Below are 17850 nucleotides of genomic sequence, written 5' to 3' on the forward strand. Positions count from 1 at the left end.
TAGATTGTTATAGATCCCTTTAGCTCGACCTTTTTTCAGGAAAAGTGTTTCCATTTCTCAGTTATTCTTCCTTTTATACAGATTGCCTCTCTGTTGATTCTAAGGACCTATTAATGCACAAATGCATCAAGAATGGCTTACACTGTGGTAATTGACTCCATATAGGAATCATTTTTATTTATTATATTGTACAACTTCCTAGTAAAGAGAGATTTTTCAGATGCTGTCTTTAGATACTCTATAATTTCAAACATGCTAATCCCTGACTTCGGTACTCTATTGGTAAATAATTTTATTTTCAAGATTACATTATATTTCTTTTATAATTTTTGTTTTTATTTGCTAATTAAATTCTTGCCTCAGACTGAATGAGCAAGATTTTGTCTCTAAGTAAATTCATATAAGATGTATAAGTTCCAAAGCAAAATATGTGCAGATATGATATTCGTATGCTGTGTCTGTCTTCCACAGTGATTCCACTCAAAACAGGGAATAAGATTAAATTTGAGTAAGAAATGCCAGACTTAGTCTGCAGCTATCCAGACCTATTACCATTTTCAATTGAATCAGTTTTTATTGAAGACTCCATGCTCATATAGTGCAGTCATTTTCATCTTTCACTGACTCTTTGGATTCTCCCAGTCATGTTGCTGGAAGCTATCTTGTTCTTCTGTATAACATTACGAAATGTGATGATCTAATCGCTGTAAAATCACTTTAGGCGAAACTATCTTACATCTGTCTTCTGTGATTTGCTCTTTACTAAGTAATTTACTGCCTACGCTTCTGTTGGTTGGTAGGATTCCTTGCAGAGGAAATCCATATGTACGTAGGAAATTGAGTAAGTCTAAGGCCTGCTAACAGTTACAGACAGAATCTCTACTGAGGGTATGCATCCAAAAGATGGTATTGTACAGCATATTAGCGTTCACCTATTCAGCTCCGGCTTTCTGTTTACCTACAGTGTTGCCTCTGCCATAAGTATTAAGCAAATCTATTTTCTCAACAGAATCAAAGTTCCATGCTTCTAGCAGGTAATGCTTCTTTCTGTGCCATTTGAGTAATAGAGAAATGCGTGAAATTTTCATTGTTCATTGATATTTTCATGCTTTAAGTAAAATTAAATATAACTAAATATATTTTCATAATTTCATGATATCTTCATCTACTGGCAGAGATACTGGAAGCAGAGATGGGAACCATCATTTAATATTACCAGTTAATCTCTTTGCTTTATCTGAGCTTACGTAAAGGCAGCAAGTAGGTTTCACTGTATCAGGTTTTTCTGCAGTAAGGTTTCATGCGCAGTGGCTAATTGTTCCCTTCTTAATTTTATTAATTTTATTTACATAAAGACATTTCTGTATTTGTGATAAGATTTACTAGTAGCTTCCTCAAAATTGCTGAATCAAAATGCTTACTCATGCTAATATTTTGTTTTCATCATCTAAAGCTGAAATGTTTAATTTCTTCTGAAAAATCTTATAGGTCATTACTTCAATTCTTGTTATTTTTGTCTTACTTGTGTTTTCAGCTGTTGTTTGCTCTTGTGCACATCCATATAGGAATCTCAAAATTATATGTAAAGCTTTAAGTTAATAATTTCATCAAGATGATCTTAGTATGAGCATTTTGCTCAATACTTAAACATGTTATTACAATGAAGGCTGGTTACACGATGGAGAAAGTCTGAATTACTGTAGCACTGAAATCTTAGTATATACTAAGTGCAATATGATTTAATTAATACTTTCTCTAATTTTGTTTTGCTGCATAATGTCATCAAGGAAGGAGCAAGGGTAAAATAATACTAAAATACTAGTCTTATGTGGTTTTGTTTTTTATCTTTTTTCTTGCATAGGCTATCCACTCTGTGGCTTGGCATCATGAAGGAAAACAGTTTATTTGTAGTCACTCAGATGGTACTTTGACCATATGGAACGTAAAATCTCCCACCAAACCATTCCAGACAATCACTCCACATGGTAAGATTGGAAATGCTTGACAGCTCTTAGGACCCAACGAGATCTTAACTTTAATGGAAGCATTTTAAAAGCCATGTATTAAATTTTGCAGTGAAAGTAAATTTTTTGTCATATCAAGTTTTGATAGATTTCATATGAAAAAAACCAAACACACAAAACCTAGTTTTTGTGAAATGGGAGTTCAAATCAATGCAAGGATATCTGAATCTCTGAACTTTAGGTTGATTTTTACACAGTGACATTGATCATGAAGTTAGCTCTCCAAAATATGAAAAAGTTTCTTTTTTGCTTAACATTGCAATCCCAGATGTTGTTTAAAATGTGCATTACTAAAAATAAATAAGCATCTGTTACACGATTAAACGTATCACCATAGAAATTCTTTGAAAGATTTGTAACAGAGTAAGACTAGCATCTGGTAATTTGTTCACACTTCTCAGGTAATTCTGTGTTAATTTTAGTTTAAGAGGTTAACATTATGTGTTGTGCTGTGAAATATGCTTCTGCTCTTCAAAGGAATTGTATGCAAATGTGAGGTCTGCTTGTTTACGTGTTTAAGTCATGTTTTATCAGCTCGTTTACCTCAGACTCATAAGTGTGAATGCAGTGGTGGAGATATCTCTGAGGTTAGTTGTGCATCCTGATTTACTTGTCTGAGACTCCAGCAAGTCCCTGCTTACTATAGCGGTTGAGGATCAGAGTAAAGAAAAGAAGCTTTTGCTTTTAGTTTCCTTGTTATCCTGTATTATTTTGGTATTGGACTGCAAATTAAGTTTTCTGCAGAATTTTACAGTTGCATCAACTTTTATCAATGTGCAGTTAGAACTCGTGTATTTACACCATACTTAAAGTTTTCCATGGAGTTTGTAAAAATTAAATATGGAGCTTTAGTTGCTAATAATGACAAGTACAGAAAGAATGACCCTTCATTTTCAAACTCAAGTGTTAGCTCTTAAGGATATTGCTCATAATAAACTTCAACTTCTAAGCTGAGCAATTTTAATTGCAAAACAGTAGACATGAGATACATCACTCTGCTATTTCAAATTACTGTAAAATTACTTTGAGGATTATATTTTTGATAGCCAGTGTTTCACAACACTCAAAAGCTATGAAGTATATATATATAAATATTTCATGTGATGTGACAGTTTTAACAATCTTTTTATGGTATTTCAAGGCATATTCTATCACTGCCACGTGTTCAATATATGTTTGTATGAATGTTCTACTTTGTAAGTTGCAAAGTGAATTTCATAATTTGTCATCATGATATGGAGTGGTAAGATTAATATAAGAAAAAAAATCTCTTTAGGAAAGCAGCTGAAGGATGGAAAGAAGCCAGAGCCCTGCAAGCCTATTCTTAAGGTGGAATATAAAACAACTAGAGCTGGGTAAGACTTGTTTTCTGTATGAAGCTTACATACATAAAATACATTCTCTCTAACAATGTCCTTTGTTTCCCAGTTGCTGGGATGTGTATCCTGGTGGCACTGAGCTATGGTTAAAAATAGCTGAAATTGTTCTGGTAGATCAGATAGTGCTGAATAAACTGTCAGAATGAATGTGAACACAGTACATAAAAGTTAGGTGACAATACTGCTGGTTTACTGTTTACATGTTTCTTCTATGTTATTAGAACTAACTCCTAGGTATTTTTGCTCAGTCTTCTGAGAACATTTATTGTTAAAGAAAAAAAAGACTGATAAAGCACAGAACACACTGAAATGCAGAGACCTGAAAAGCTGAACTTTGGAAAAATAGTGGCCTGTTGCAGATGCTCTAAATTCTGAATGCACATTCCTCTCCCTGCATTCTCCTAAAATGTTACTGATGGAGCTGTTCTGGGAGAGTACAGTAATTTATGCAGTGAATTGTGCTTAATTATGCACATTGAAAATGTAACAAAGCAGTAAATGCAACACAAGGCTCAGATGGAATTTACAGTATCTTGAGTAGCATGGTTTGTTACCAAGACTGCAATTAGGATTGAAGAATTTCATGGATTTCTTTTCACGGGATTTCTTTTCTTTATGGTTCAAAAATACTTTAAAATGATTGAGTAAAAGGTGCAATATAAGGATAAAATATATTTGGAGACTGCCTAGCTATTTACAAATGTTGAATTTATGTATTTTTTTATGTACTGTTTTGTTTGATTTCCAGGTATTCGGATCTGTAGAACATCATTAATTGATGTAAACCTGATTTCAGATATATTTCAGTATACCTACACAGACACTATCAGTGTAATTTTATTTGCTATTTATTACACTTGTGTGTAATTTTATTTGCTAATAGAGAGGTAATTTAATTTATTTGCTAAAAGAGAGAAATTTAAGGTTTCTGCTTAGATGTTTGAATATCCATGAGCAGTTGAAAAGTCATATTTTGCCAGCAGAAGTATTCTGAAGTATATGTATTTTTCTCAAGTGAGCAATCAGAAGTTGATTTAAGTAATAATATGAGCAACCTAAAAAAGTCTCAACTGCAGAGAATTAAAATTTTTGCAGTCAAAAGCCTGGTTGACTTTCCAAACAGTTTTAAACAGATATTTCCTCTAGTACAGTTTTTTAGAATATGTAGTTGTCCACTGAGACCACTTTCTCCTAGTGTAGACTTTTTTCTGCTACACCTCTCATCTTCTGGTGTGCATTAAAATATTCTGTTTGGATGAATTGCAATTTCATTTCTCTTTAATATCTTTGGTGGATTTCTAAATGTATGGCACCATATGTGTTTTGATATTCTTCCAGAACTTTAGTCAAAATACATAATGAATAACAGCATTTTTCCTATGATGGGGAAGTAATGTACTGGAAATATCTTTTCGATTGCTTTTACATTTGGAGTTCACACTTCGAGTTCTCAGTTCTAGTTGTAATCTCACAAGAATTTTCAAGCTTGGCTAACTGCCTTTCAGTCCTTCCTGTTTCTATAGTTTTTCTCCTTATCAGTGGAAATAGATTAGGTGAAAACATGATGCAATTGTAATTTTTTGCTTAAGCACTCTCATTCATTGCTCATGGCTTTAGTTCTGTTCTGCAGAGAATCTCTTTGTTCCTATCCAGGTCACACAGGTACTTAGGTACGGAAAGAAAATACTTTTGCTTCTATAGCAGTCTGCTCTAACTCTTCATCAGAAAACAAAACAAAACAAAAAAACATAAGCTAATAAGAGGTACAATTTAATGAGTACTTAAATTATTCCATGTGACTTCTGTATTGTGAAAAACAGCAGATATTCCACATTTGGCTTCATCTGTGCTCAACGTGAAATGCCATCCATTCTTACCTGCTTTTCCCTTATCCAGAGTGATCTAGGATCTGGTTTTGTGTTTCAGTATCACTACATGTAGATAACAATTCATGTTATGTTCCCTGTAATTGTTTTATTTATTGCTTTCAATTCTAATAAACATTTTTTTTCTAGAAAAGGTGTCTAGAACTACACAGAAGGAAGAAGCAACTGATTTTACAGGCTACACTAGAAGTTATAGACACTGTCCTTTCTACTGTTGCAGCTGTTATTAATGCCTTCTCTAACATTTTTCCCCCCTACACACTCAATATCATGAAGCTGAAGTGGAGGAAACAGGAGGGCAAGCTGAGGGGGTCTCTTTTCTTCTCCCACTTCACTGGAGATACTGTCTGTGGTCTCCAAAATCTAGCTTTTGTTTAACCTCCAACAGTAGTATGTCTGCAGCTTTATTTTTAGAGAATATTTATCTGTTGAAAGGTTACTATTAAGAATCCTTCTGTACCTGGGACAGGAGTTGAAAAGACAAATTCTTGATGTACGCTTAGAGTGAACTGGCAAAATGTTCCAATTGTGGAATATAATATCATCATTATCCAGCTGATTAAATTTACCAAAATATTCTGATTTTTGAAGTGATGGTTCTTAAGATAGGCTAACTTCTGAGTTTTCTGAGATGACTTTGTGCGCTTTTCTGTCTAAAGCATATCCAGCAAAGCACCTGAGCTTCCTGACACTAAATTCCCATGCCCCAAAGTCAGTTCTTCATTATATTCACTCTGTTTGATATTAGAATTATGGTAGAATTCCTACAGCTTATTCTTCACTACTAAAGCTCTGTTAATAGGAATTACAGCTTGTAAGTATCCCCATAAAAATAATCACAGAGGGCATTCTATTGATAGTTCATGTAGTTGTCGCGATTGACAGCATTTTTAAGGAAGATAAATGTATATAATTGGGATTCAAAGGTTACAAGAATAATGAAAGGTGATCAGATAAGTAGAAGTTGTTGAATTTAGCTTGCATAGTATGATTCTGTGTTCTGAACTTGTTGCTTGAAAACAATGCACTTCCCAACACGAACTTATTTATTTTTTTTATTTTATTTTTTTTATTTATTTTTATTTATTTTCACTGCTACTTTTAAGACTTCCAAGTTAAATGAATTCTTGCAGACTTTTCCACTTTTACAATTAGAGAGTAACCTCTTGACAGAGTGTAGAAATAGTAGAAGAGCAGAACAAAGATCATTCACCCATGGTTTGAAAAGTAAACTAGCTGTTACCAGTGGCATGCCATTTATATATAATGTTATGTCACATCCAAATTACTGATTGTCATGGATTTATGATTTGACACTGATACAGATTGCCTAAAGTGACTGCAGTTTAACAGTTTTATAGTTTACCTCTAAAACTGAGCAAAAACATTGTTCCAGGATTGCGAGCTACTGAGTTGTCTTGATACAGCAAGATCTAATCCTGTTGGTTTTGAATTTTATTTTTTATGAAATGTTTCCCCCTTGCATAGTGATGTCTTGCAGGATTTTCCCCAAGAAATTCTACATATTTAACTGATGTGCAAATTAATGTGAATTAATTAATGTTATTGCTTTCATTCCTGCTGAAGCAGAAATTTTTTTGAAAGAGGTATCTGTATTATCAGCCTCTAGAAATGCTATAGAGCCATTCATTGTAGAGCTGTCTGTTGTGTTAAATGTTTTCCATCTTGTTAAATATTTTCTATACTTTTGGGTAAGTAAAATGTAGTTATCTATTACGTAAATTACAATTATTTTCTTTTAGATCATGTTTTTATTAAATATTATTTATAGTGCTTTTAATATGTATCACAACTGAAGGACAACACTTTAAGCATTTAATACAAAGATGTACTGCTTGTGTTGATTATAAATCTGTGGCTGCATGAAAATATGTAAAGTTCATAAACAAACCTGTTAGTTTTTCTGGCAGACTAAAGTCAACTTGATTTTTTTGATTCATCTGTGAAAAACCCATGTAATCTATTCTTAACTCTTCCATTCCTTGCTTCATGGTGACACAATCTTTAGTAAGCCTGCCAAAAGCAACTTGATTAACTTGAGAAATAAAACTAGCAGAAACTGGCATGTCATATTCACTCTTATATTTGAAACTTAGAAACTGGAATGTTTCACTTTGGTTTTGTTAGTTGATCAAGGTGAATCCACAGATCCAGTTCTTACTGCAAATGGTCCTGATGGCATTATTTAAAAATAAAACTAAAGCATTTTGTGAAGAGAAAACACTTCCGTGAATCATTGCGGTAAAAGGAGATACTGCAAGCACATCACACTAGTGACGTCTCTTTGTTGTCACCCTGAAAAATATCTGGTTAATTTAAAGTTTTTCCTCTTGAAATTACTTTACGGACGTGATTGTAAAAGATTGTATGAGGTTCCAATATGAAAAACTGAGGTGAAACGAACACTTGAAGTTTCAAGAAAAATGCTTGCACTGTCCTTATTCTTTTGCCTACTGCTTTCACTTCTTCTCATGATGGAGATGTGATCCTGAAATCAGTGGACCCATAGTCAAAATTATGGTCATTCCTTTGAGATCTGTTCATAGAACTCTTTGATCCTGTTAACTCTTCTGTTAAAATGCTTTCTGAAAGATCAGACAAGTGGCAAAATAATGAAAAAATGAAAGCTGTCCCAGCCTGCTTTGCCTTCAGTAGTGCAACCAGAGTGCCTATTTTAGCCAGGCCCTTAAATCATAAGGACCAGCATGTGCATAAACAGAACTCTTCATGTACAGTTATAAAGAAAATATACCAAATCTATCACGCTTGTTTGAAACACCAGCGAAAGCCAGTTAGATATGGAAAAGATGGTGCTATGGGAAAACACAGAAACATAATACACCTCTATGGCCTCACTTTCTCAGCAGGACAGGATATCTTTTTTCCCCACAAATAATCCTCAGCTTGGCATATTGACTTTTTCCACTTAAGACAAACACAAAGGATAAGATTCCTGCTCCCCTTAAGTGTGTTTAAAAGTACATGTGAGGAATTGCACCCTTCGAGTGCCTGGTTTCCTTTCAGAAATATATCCTAGAATTGAAGTTGTCAATTAAGTGTAATTTCTTAAGCATCTATGTACCTGTAAGTAGTCCTTCTTCTCTTTAAAAGGTATTATACCCTATTTTAATCAAACAACATTAAAATCATTGGTGGTTTTTTCATAAACAGGAAATGAAGGAAAAAACTAATAAAATAAATATATGTACTTCATTTTATTTTAATAAATTGTGTATTATTGCATGTTAGAAAAAATGTGAACACATTTTATATTAAGTTTATGTAAAACTTTTATTTATATATATACATATATATATATATACACAAAGGGAAGCTTGTAACCTCTTCCATCAACATTGGAAATCTTTTTGCTTCTCTCTGGTCAGTCAAGTACAGTTGAAGTATAGCTTGACACAGAAATAGTTCAGTCAATTTAGTGCGCAGTGATAGGGGAAAAATAGATAAAATGTCTAGAGTGAATGTGTGATGAGAGGTAAAGGCATTTATTTATGTTCTTCTTAAAAGGTCTTTGAAGTTTGCCAAACAGCTGCTTGCTTCTGCTAAGTAGCCACGTTATTGTGACCGCGAAATCATTTTGCACTTTTTGAGAAATTATTGTCATTTCAACCTTTATGGTCATTCCATACAAAAAGTAAAATCCTTGGGATTCTGATCCTGCTGGAATATTTGATGTTATGAATGAATGTGGCTGTTTGCAAATCTGAAACTGCAGTTCAATAGAAGAGATACAGTTCTAAGGCTTAACAAAAATAATAATGAACTCATCTTGGCAAACAGTTATTAAGATGAGTTAAATGAGCAGCTAGAAAGAGCCTGGAAGAGATGTCTTAAATATGACAGGGGTTGTAGTAGGCCTCTAACTTTTTAAATTTTGAAATATACCCTGCGTGGAGAGCTGTTATTGCAGGGAGAGCAGTTTTGCATTATTCTTAATGCATCTCTGCATAACGATACCTCTTTATAACCTTATAGTAAAATTCAGAAACTGACCAATCTCTTTTATTTACATGTTACCTTGGTTTGACGGTATATACCTCTGTTTTATTCCAGGGAGCCTTTCATCATTCTCTCAGGAGGCTTGTCATACGATACCGTAGGAAGAAGACCCTGTTTAACAGTTATGCATGGGAAAAGTACTGCTGTGCTAGAAATGGATTATTCTATTGTTGATTTTCTAACTCTCTGTGAAACACCATATCCTAATGGTAGGCTTTGTGAAGATTTTTCTGAGTACTTCAACCTCTTCTGTCTGGAGTTTTATCCCATCATAACATTCCTTATTACTGCCTTTCTGTTTTACCTCTGGGAATCAGAGTGCAGCAGCAACATCTGATATCCCTATTATATGAGATCTGTTTTTCTTTCCACAGCGTTGGAGTAGTTTAGAATACTCTAAAATTTCTTTTATTTCTAGATAAATACTGATTGCTGATTACGTGTTTTTTTCTTTTCCTTTAAACTAAAGCATATGCAGACATAGCATCATTGCAATTTTAAGCTGCAGTTATTGCAGCAGATGTGTTCGTCAATATTAGTGTACGTAAGGCCTTTCCAGTCAATGCTAAATCTTGCTCATCATTTGTGGAATACTTTTAAATTTAGTTTCTGTATTATTCTTTCCAATACTTGCATTATGTTCTTTACTAACTTACCATCTCTCTCCTGCAGAAGAGGATTTTTTTTTTTTTGTCATAGATTAGGTAACCGTCTCACTTTAGTGCTATGATTTCTGATTCCTATCTTGTTAGCTGTCAATTTCCATCAAAGTATTTAGAACTCCATAGCTTGTAATTTGAGGTCATTCTGAAAGACAGCAAGCCAAACTTTGAAAACTGTAGATTTTCTTATTTTAATGTTATATGATCTGTCTTTCACTCATTACTGCATGTGATTAATTTCACTATTATTGAATTAGGAAAAACAATTCAAGGTTGGAGAAATGTTATTGTTAGATAATTGTGTCTCTCTTGCTCATACGAGTTCATCTACATGGTCCTTTTCCTGTTATTTGAGCCATTCAAATGGTTCTAACAAACTGGAAGAGAATTGAGGGCAGCTAGATAAAGGTGGAGTTTGACTTTTCTAATGTTAACTTGGAGTGTTAGGAGAGAGTGTTTTAATGTCTTTACAAACTATGTAGTCATTTAGTTCACTTTTCTACTTGTGATCAACTGCAAGAACCAATCACGTGCTTGAGACTGTGTATGCAAAGAGCTGTGTTCACTTATATCTAACAGTTTTTCCTCTTTTTAGACTTTCAGGAGCCATATGCTGTAGTCGTTCTCCTAGAAAAGGATTTAGTGCTGATTGACCTTGCACAAAATGGGTAAGAGTCCTGTATTCTCTAGGTATTTTTGTCTGATCAGTCCATTATTCTGCTCTTCAAATTTTCAATCCGTCATAATGCCTCTCATGTCCAGGACTTGTAACTTTGAATACAAAGTATAAATTTCTTTCAGCAGAACAGAGTATATTTTTAGATCAGTTTAGATCAGTTTTTCTCCAAATTCTCCAAATTTTTCTCCATATTTTCTAATATGTAGTATGTGAGTTGAATACTCCGTTGAATGTTAATGTTTTCCAAACTTCATTGTCAGAAATTACTAACAGGTCACTGGTGCTTTTTAATTATTACAGTTTATTTTAAATTGTGTTCATAGTGTGATGAGAGGAGGTTGGCTGGCAAAATACTGCACAGAATTTTGGGAATGGGTCGTGGTCAACAGTGTTGGGATTGGTTGGGTTAATTTGGTTGACACTGAATTTTGTTATCTCGCATAAATAATTGTAAATATTGCTAAGTGAAGATTTACTTATTGCTTAAAAGCAACTCACCACCGATGCAATAGCTATCAGATACAAGATTTGTATAGAGATATTTACAAAATTAAAATAGTAACATCAATTCCCTCTTTTTTTAGTGCAGTAAGAGATCTTTTAATGTAGTAATGTCCTATGCTGTTGTATGATTTTACTATTTCTTGTTAAAAATGAACATGTTTTTCATTCTATTTTAGAAGAATCTTTAGTTTCCAACATAGCTTAATGTGAAATCATTTGTTGTTGCTAATTTTTCTATTAAAGGAATTGAAAGGATTGACCTTTCTCAAACAAAAAAAAAGAAAGTATAGTATGCATTTCACTGGAGAGAAGTGTCCTTTGAGCACAGATACATATAACTGTTTGTTTTTACTATCTTTTTTTCTACTTTACCTTTTTTTCCTCATGAAGGTTCTATCACTCCCCAGTTGGAGTTGAGGAGTGTGTGTGCTTTTTTATTTCTAATTGGTAACCGAAAGTTGCTATCTATGACTTTCAGAAAGTGATCTTGGAGTTGCAGGCAGGTTATGAAATATGTTGGACGAGTTCCTGTCTAGGAACAGCATAATACAAAGTGAAAAGTAGATTTCTCCTATTCAAAGGATAGACTGCAGAGTAGAAATAAGTTCAACATGGCAAAGTGCAGAGTTTTGCAGAAGGAATCCCAGGCATCTGTACAGACTGGAAGGAGTGGTCCTTGAGAGCAACCCTGCAGAGAAGGACCTTGGGGTCTTGATAAATGAAAAGCTTAACATGAGCCAGCAGTGTGCTCTTGCAGCTCGGAAGGCAAATGGTGTCCTGGTCTCCATCAGAAGAGGGGTGGCCAGCAGGGACAGGGAGGTGACTGTCCCCCTCTACTCTGCTCTTGTGAGGCCCCATCTGGAGAATATGTCCAGGTTTGGAGCTCCCAGTACAAAAAAGACAGGGAGCTGTTGGAGAGGGTCCATAGGTGAGCCACAGAGATGATCAGGGGATTGGAGCACCTCCACTATGAGGACAGGCTGAGAGAGCTGGGCTTGTTCAACCTGGAGAAAAGAAGGCTGCTGGGTGACATCTCATTGCAGCATTTCAGTACTTAAAGGGAGCCTACAAACAGGAGGGGAGTCAACTGTTTGAGCAGGTAGATAACAGCAGGACAAGGGAAATGGTTTTAAGTTGAGGGAGGGGAGATTGAGGTTGGATGTCAGGGGGAAATTCTTTACAAAGAGAGTGGTGAGGTGCCGGAACAGGCTGCCCAGAGAGGCTGTGGATGCCCCATCCCTGGAGGTGTTCAAGGCCAGATTGGATGGGGCCCTGGGCAACCTGGTCTAGTATTACATGGGGAGGTTGGTGGCCCTGCATGTGGCAGGGGGATTGGAGATTCATGATCCTTGAGGTCTCTTTCAACCCTGGCCATTCTGTGATTCTGTGATTCATGTTATTACAATTAAGACTTGTTAACTTAAATTCTTCCGCAAGCCATTAATATAGGAAAGTTTTTAAAATAGGAAACATAAGGGAATAACAATGTTCTAAACATGTTCTAGAAAGAGTTAAAGATGCTGGTTCTGTTTCAAGATCTATACTATCTTGATAGTGTGTTTAATGAAGTTGCTTAATACATTCATTCATAATTTAATTTTATATGCTTTTACTGTCCTCTATACAAAAAGAGTGCATTCTTCAGTGTTTCACTTATTCTGCATTTAAATTTTTTTTTTTTCCTTTTCTTCCCCTTTCATCTGTTAAAGGTACCCTATATTTGAGAATCCCTATCCTTTGACAATACACGAGTCTCCAGTTACCTGTTGTGAATATTTTGCTGATTGTCCTGTTGACCTCATACCTGCTCTCTATTCAGTTGGCGCTCGACAGAAACGTCAAGGTTACAGTAAGAAGGTACAACATCCAGTACATGCACATGTATTTGAAAATACAAAAAAATCAACTGCTCTGAATAGGATAAGCATGGTCCTTCTATGACCAAAGCTTCATCTGATTAAGTTATCCTGTCTTTAGCTAGTAGATGTCTGGAGGGGTTTATAGCATATGTCATGCTGTAGTCATTCTTTCCTTGGTGTGCTCCTGTCGATAGCCAGATCACTGGAAGCTAAGGGACTTCTTGGTGCAGGGGTGTTTTCTTATAGTCCTTGTTGGCTTGTCTTTGCAGTAGACGTGTCTAATAAATTCAGAAATTTTGAAATTCTGAAACCTGCAGTATCTGTAGAAATTTCAGTGATTTAACTCTGCACTGCATAATATTTTCTTCCTCAGTGTATTTGTTTCAATGTTCACATTACTCTCCTATATTTCCATATTTATTCCCTGTATTATATTTGTTAATCTTCTAGGAATGGCCTATCAGTGGAGGCAACTGGGGTTTGATTACTCAGAGCTATCCAGAGATAATAATTACAGGGTAAGTGACACCATAGTGCAGTAATGTGTATTTTGGTCCTTTGGTCCTTGTATAGAAAACAATATTCCAAGAGTGGTGCAGTGATTTAAGAAATGATGTTCACTAGACAATCTATACTTTGACAAGAAAGTCAATCAAAGCATGGAAAAGAAAGCAGGAACTCTGTGACAGTGTTTTATATAAATTATTATTCTGATGTGGTGTTATGAGTGTGTCTGCTTGCAGTCAACATATCGTGGAATAAATTCCTCCTTTGTTGTTAACTTCTGCATAATATTTGAGTTGTTTTAAAGCATAGGAAGTCCACTGACCTGTTATTGATTTGTTGATTTTTATCTTTGAGATGGATCCTTCTAACTTTACTGCAAGGAGTGTAAAGGAGCACCACTACATTTTGTGTTTTTTTTTTTCTTTTTCAAACAACTCATGAGCCCTCCTGCAGATTATTGTCACTTTGTACTACACATTAGAGACTTTGAGAGTAAATCCTGAGAAATCCAGTTTCAAGGATAAATAAATAAGTTAGATGACGTTTGCTCTGAAATAGTTAATTTGGGCACTGCGTTACGAGTATCCCTTCAAATAAGTTACATATGTTTAAAAACAAAAATAAAAGTCATAAATTATTCTGAACTACTTGCAAGAAATGTGAGTAACTCAAATCAGTTTAAAGTGGTAAATTAATATTAGTGCAGTGGAATTCAGTGAAGAACCAGTGAAATAAGTTTATCACTTCTGACTAACTGGGGCAAGTGTTTGTAAAATACTAGTTTTCAGTAAGCTATTAAAATGCTGTGTCATTATAATAAGTAATAAAAATGGAATGTTAGTCATATTTTTAATTGGTTAATAGCAAAGAGGTCTAATGCTCCAACTAACAATTTTCTGATCTAATGAATTTTTTAATATTTTGTAGGCATGCTGATGGGTCGATCAAGTTTTGGGATGCCTCAGCAAGTAAGTTTTTTCAGAAGAAATTTTTTCTATCAAACAGGAGATTTCTAAATTTGAGGAGGTTTGTCTAATTAAATGTAATTGTGAATCAGTCATTGTCGTAATTCCTGCCCCATGTACAGTCAACTCCTTATAAAACTTTGATTCAAATTAAATTAAAATAATGCTAACATAATTTCTCAGTTACTCCATCGCAGTGAAAATGCACTAGTAGTCCAAGAGCTAGCAAGAAAATGTTTGCTTTAATTCAAAAGTAGTTTATCGAACATGCAGACATGCAAATAGGCAAATGTATTCCTTGTTAGTACAATTAAATTCAAGTTGTTCGTTGCGGTCTAAAGGAAGAGAGTTGTGTTTATATACACCAATTTGCTGTAATTGGTGCTCTAATTGACTTCTTTTGACCACAGAACAAACCATTTTGCCTGTCTCGTTGGTTAAACGGTCAATTACATCTAATGATCTACAGAGCTAAGAGTGAGAAATTCAGTAAGAATTCAAATTGGAATGGACTCTGAGTTAAATGTTTTTAAATCATCTGGTTCTGACTAAACTTACTCCTAGGACTTAAAAGCTGTCTGAAACAATCTTGGAATCATTACCAGTTTTCCTTGAAAGCTTGTGGAATACTCGTGAGATTCCAAAGTGCTCTAGGATTATGTGGGTGTGGGAGAGAACAGATGCAATATATGTCTAAAAACTGGGCAGAGGTGTATTTGGAGTGTTGTAGATCCTTAATTTGTTTGGACTGGGGGTGGAACTTGGAAAAAATAATTGGTTATCTGTAGTTAAAAATAATATTCAGCATGGATCTGTCTAAAGCAAATTCTGTTAAAGCCCTTTATTATCCTTTTAATAAGAAGTTACTAATCCCATTAAGGGAGAAGCTGAAGGTATCTTCTGTCTTAATTTTTAACAGCAGTACAGCCTTATACATGAATTGGAAAATTTGATTCAGATGAAACTGAATCTTTGAAATAAGGATAAATTAGATTTACATAAGGCTGTGATTAGTATTGTTGTCAAGTGTTTGGATGATTGACTCAAGACTGTGCCAGTCAAGTTTGAAAGCAACACTAAGGCAGTTTCAAGAATGTTGAAAGAAAGAATTCCAACTGAGAATAATATTACTCAGAACTTAATCTGTTAAAAAATTGGAGGCCTATAGGAGTGCAGTGTCAGTGTTTGCACAAGTAATAATTATTAGAATGAATAAATTGGAATATCAGTAAAATGAAGATCAAATAATTCTTACAGTTTTAAACTGTGGTAAGGACTCATTAGGACAGATCTGGAAACTGCACTCTAAAGAAAAATGTGGATTCATCAGAAGGTTGCATTTTGTTTTCTGCTCAATGGTCATTCAAAAAAATTGGTAGAACATGGGAAAGAGGCCATGGATTTGAAATACTGTAAGCAGAAAGGGAAGGAGCTTTACTTCTTGTGCTATAGGCTAAGCTGAGATATGGTAAATGTCACTAAATATTGTTGTTATTATTAGAGAACCTAATTATAGTTAAACTGGTGAAACTGAGGATTTAGTTTTTAACTTAAACGTAACATACATCTCTTTTAAATAGGAATTTTTTTTTTTTAACTAGCTGATCCTGCATTAGGCAAGTTGTGATGAATGGTATCAACACAGATATTCTCTGCCCTCCTTTGCTAAACAAAGAGATGTTTTCTGTGAAGCTAAATTTCTAAATTAGAAAAGTTACTGAGATAAATATATGTTTAAATAGAAATTAATTTTAATTTCTTTTGAATTGTTCCTAGTAACGCTGCAAGTACTCTATAAGCTAAAAACAGCCAAAGTATTTGAAAAATCACGGAATAAGGATGACAGGCCAAACACAGATATAGTAGATGAAGATCCATATGCTATTCAGATCATCTCGTGGTGTCCAGAAAGTAGAATGCTGTGTGTAGCTGGAGTTTCTGCACATGTCATTATCTACAGGTTCAGCAAGCAGGAAGTGACAACAGAAGTCATTCCGGTAATTTATATAAAGATTTTTTTTTAATTTTATAAGATTTCTCTATAATAAGACTGTCATAGCGATTTAGCTTTTCATTGTTTTTCATTGTGTTACTCAAATGTCCCGAAAAAATCGCCTCAAAGCTAGTAAATTTTTTTCTATGGAAGAAAAGTAGTAAACTAGCAAATTCAGCAAAAATGAAAGTTACACATCACTGTTTTGGCCTTCATTGCCTCTTTCAGATTTGCTGCCAATAGTAACTCTTTGTTCTAACTTTCAATGCAAAGTGTGTGTCAAAGCTTAGTTGCATCAGACAGTTTAAACAAGTGAGTGAGATATAGTCAAAGAATTTTCAAAGACTTCAGTGAGGGAGTTGATGACTCTTTTTCTTGATTCCTAATCATTATAATCTATCTTGGTGTACAGATATAGAAGAAAGGTACACCATACATGCCCTAAGTTCTGCCTAGGACTTTGCTGTCATGTTTGATTGTAAGATTCCAGGATAAATTCTATTACAAGAGTTCAAATCCTTTGTTAAATCAAACACACATATGCAACTTCACTTATCTAGAACGAATGAGCTGAAAGTTAACTTGAAGGTTGTTAGTCATCAAATACACTGTGTTCTGAGTACTGCCTTAATGATAATGCTGTTCTTTTTCTTCTTATTTTTCCACTTCAGACAAATATCAGTAAAGGAGATAAGACATGCTTGTTTTTTCCTTCTAGTATTTACTCGTATTCATGCACATTGCCTTCTAAGGGAATGTTGTTTTTTCTGAAAGGTTTTTAGAAATCAGCAGTTAGCAAGCCGATTCAGTACTTGAAGTGTTTTTAAAACTACTGTTTAGATCTTTCGGTCTGAGTTAAGTTCTGTTTTGCAAATGTTGAGATTCAAACAGTAGAAGATCTTAACTATTACACAATTAATACTAATCTGAAATATGATGAATTTATTGTTTTAAATGTTATGACCTAACTCAATGCAACATTGAGCAATGAATTAAATAGTGCCACTATATGAGCAGATCAGCTAGGTTCTATGGCTCTTCCTAGTTTTAACATTCTAAAACAACATAAAATAAGCCTCCTTCATGACTGTATTACATGCTTGGAATGATGATTAAACGGGCTTTGTTTCCAGTATTTTGTTTCTTTTCAGTAATAAACAGGAAACTTTTAAATAGCGGAAAATAAGTTAATTTTCAAGGTTTAACCATCACATATTCAATCTTCAGTGGCTAGAATGATTACATTTCTGAAGACTGTGTGTGTGTTTAAAAAGATAATAGTAACATAAATATTACAATCCTGAAGATAGAGAAGTCCTGAATGTCTCCCTTAGGACTAGTATCTTAATTGTGC

General features: G+C 34.3%; 1 protein-coding gene across 3 annotated transcripts in view; it reads left to right on the forward strand.

Moving 5' to 3' along the window:
- STXBP5 (syntaxin binding protein 5) overlaps window positions 1–17850 on the forward strand; it is a gene marked incomplete at both ends in the record, with an annotated part of 100378 nt that overhangs the window by 50171 nt on the left and 32357 nt on the right. For all 3 annotated transcript variants that reach the window (XM_079549897.1, XM_079549898.1, XM_079549899.1), the window contains 8 exons: window positions 1862–1985; window positions 3301–3379; window positions 9382–9536; window positions 10585–10657; window positions 12882–13029; window positions 13482–13549; window positions 14466–14506; window positions 16280–16500. In XM_079549897.1, the coding sequence (XP_079406023.1) occupies window positions 1862–1985; window positions 3301–3379; window positions 9382–9536; window positions 10585–10657; window positions 12882–13029; window positions 13482–13549; window positions 14466–14506; window positions 16280–16500 (909 nt within the window). The remainder of the gene's footprint in view (window positions 1–1861; window positions 1986–3300; window positions 3380–9381; window positions 9537–10584; window positions 10658–12881; window positions 13030–13481; window positions 13550–14465; window positions 14507–16279; window positions 16501–17850) is intronic.

The sequence above is a fragment of the Tetrao urogallus genome (genome assembly GCF_951394365.1).
Source record: "Tetrao urogallus genome assembly, chromosome: 2".
Classification (NCBI taxonomy): domain Eukaryota; kingdom Metazoa; phylum Chordata; class Aves; order Galliformes; family Phasianidae; genus Tetrao; species Tetrao urogallus.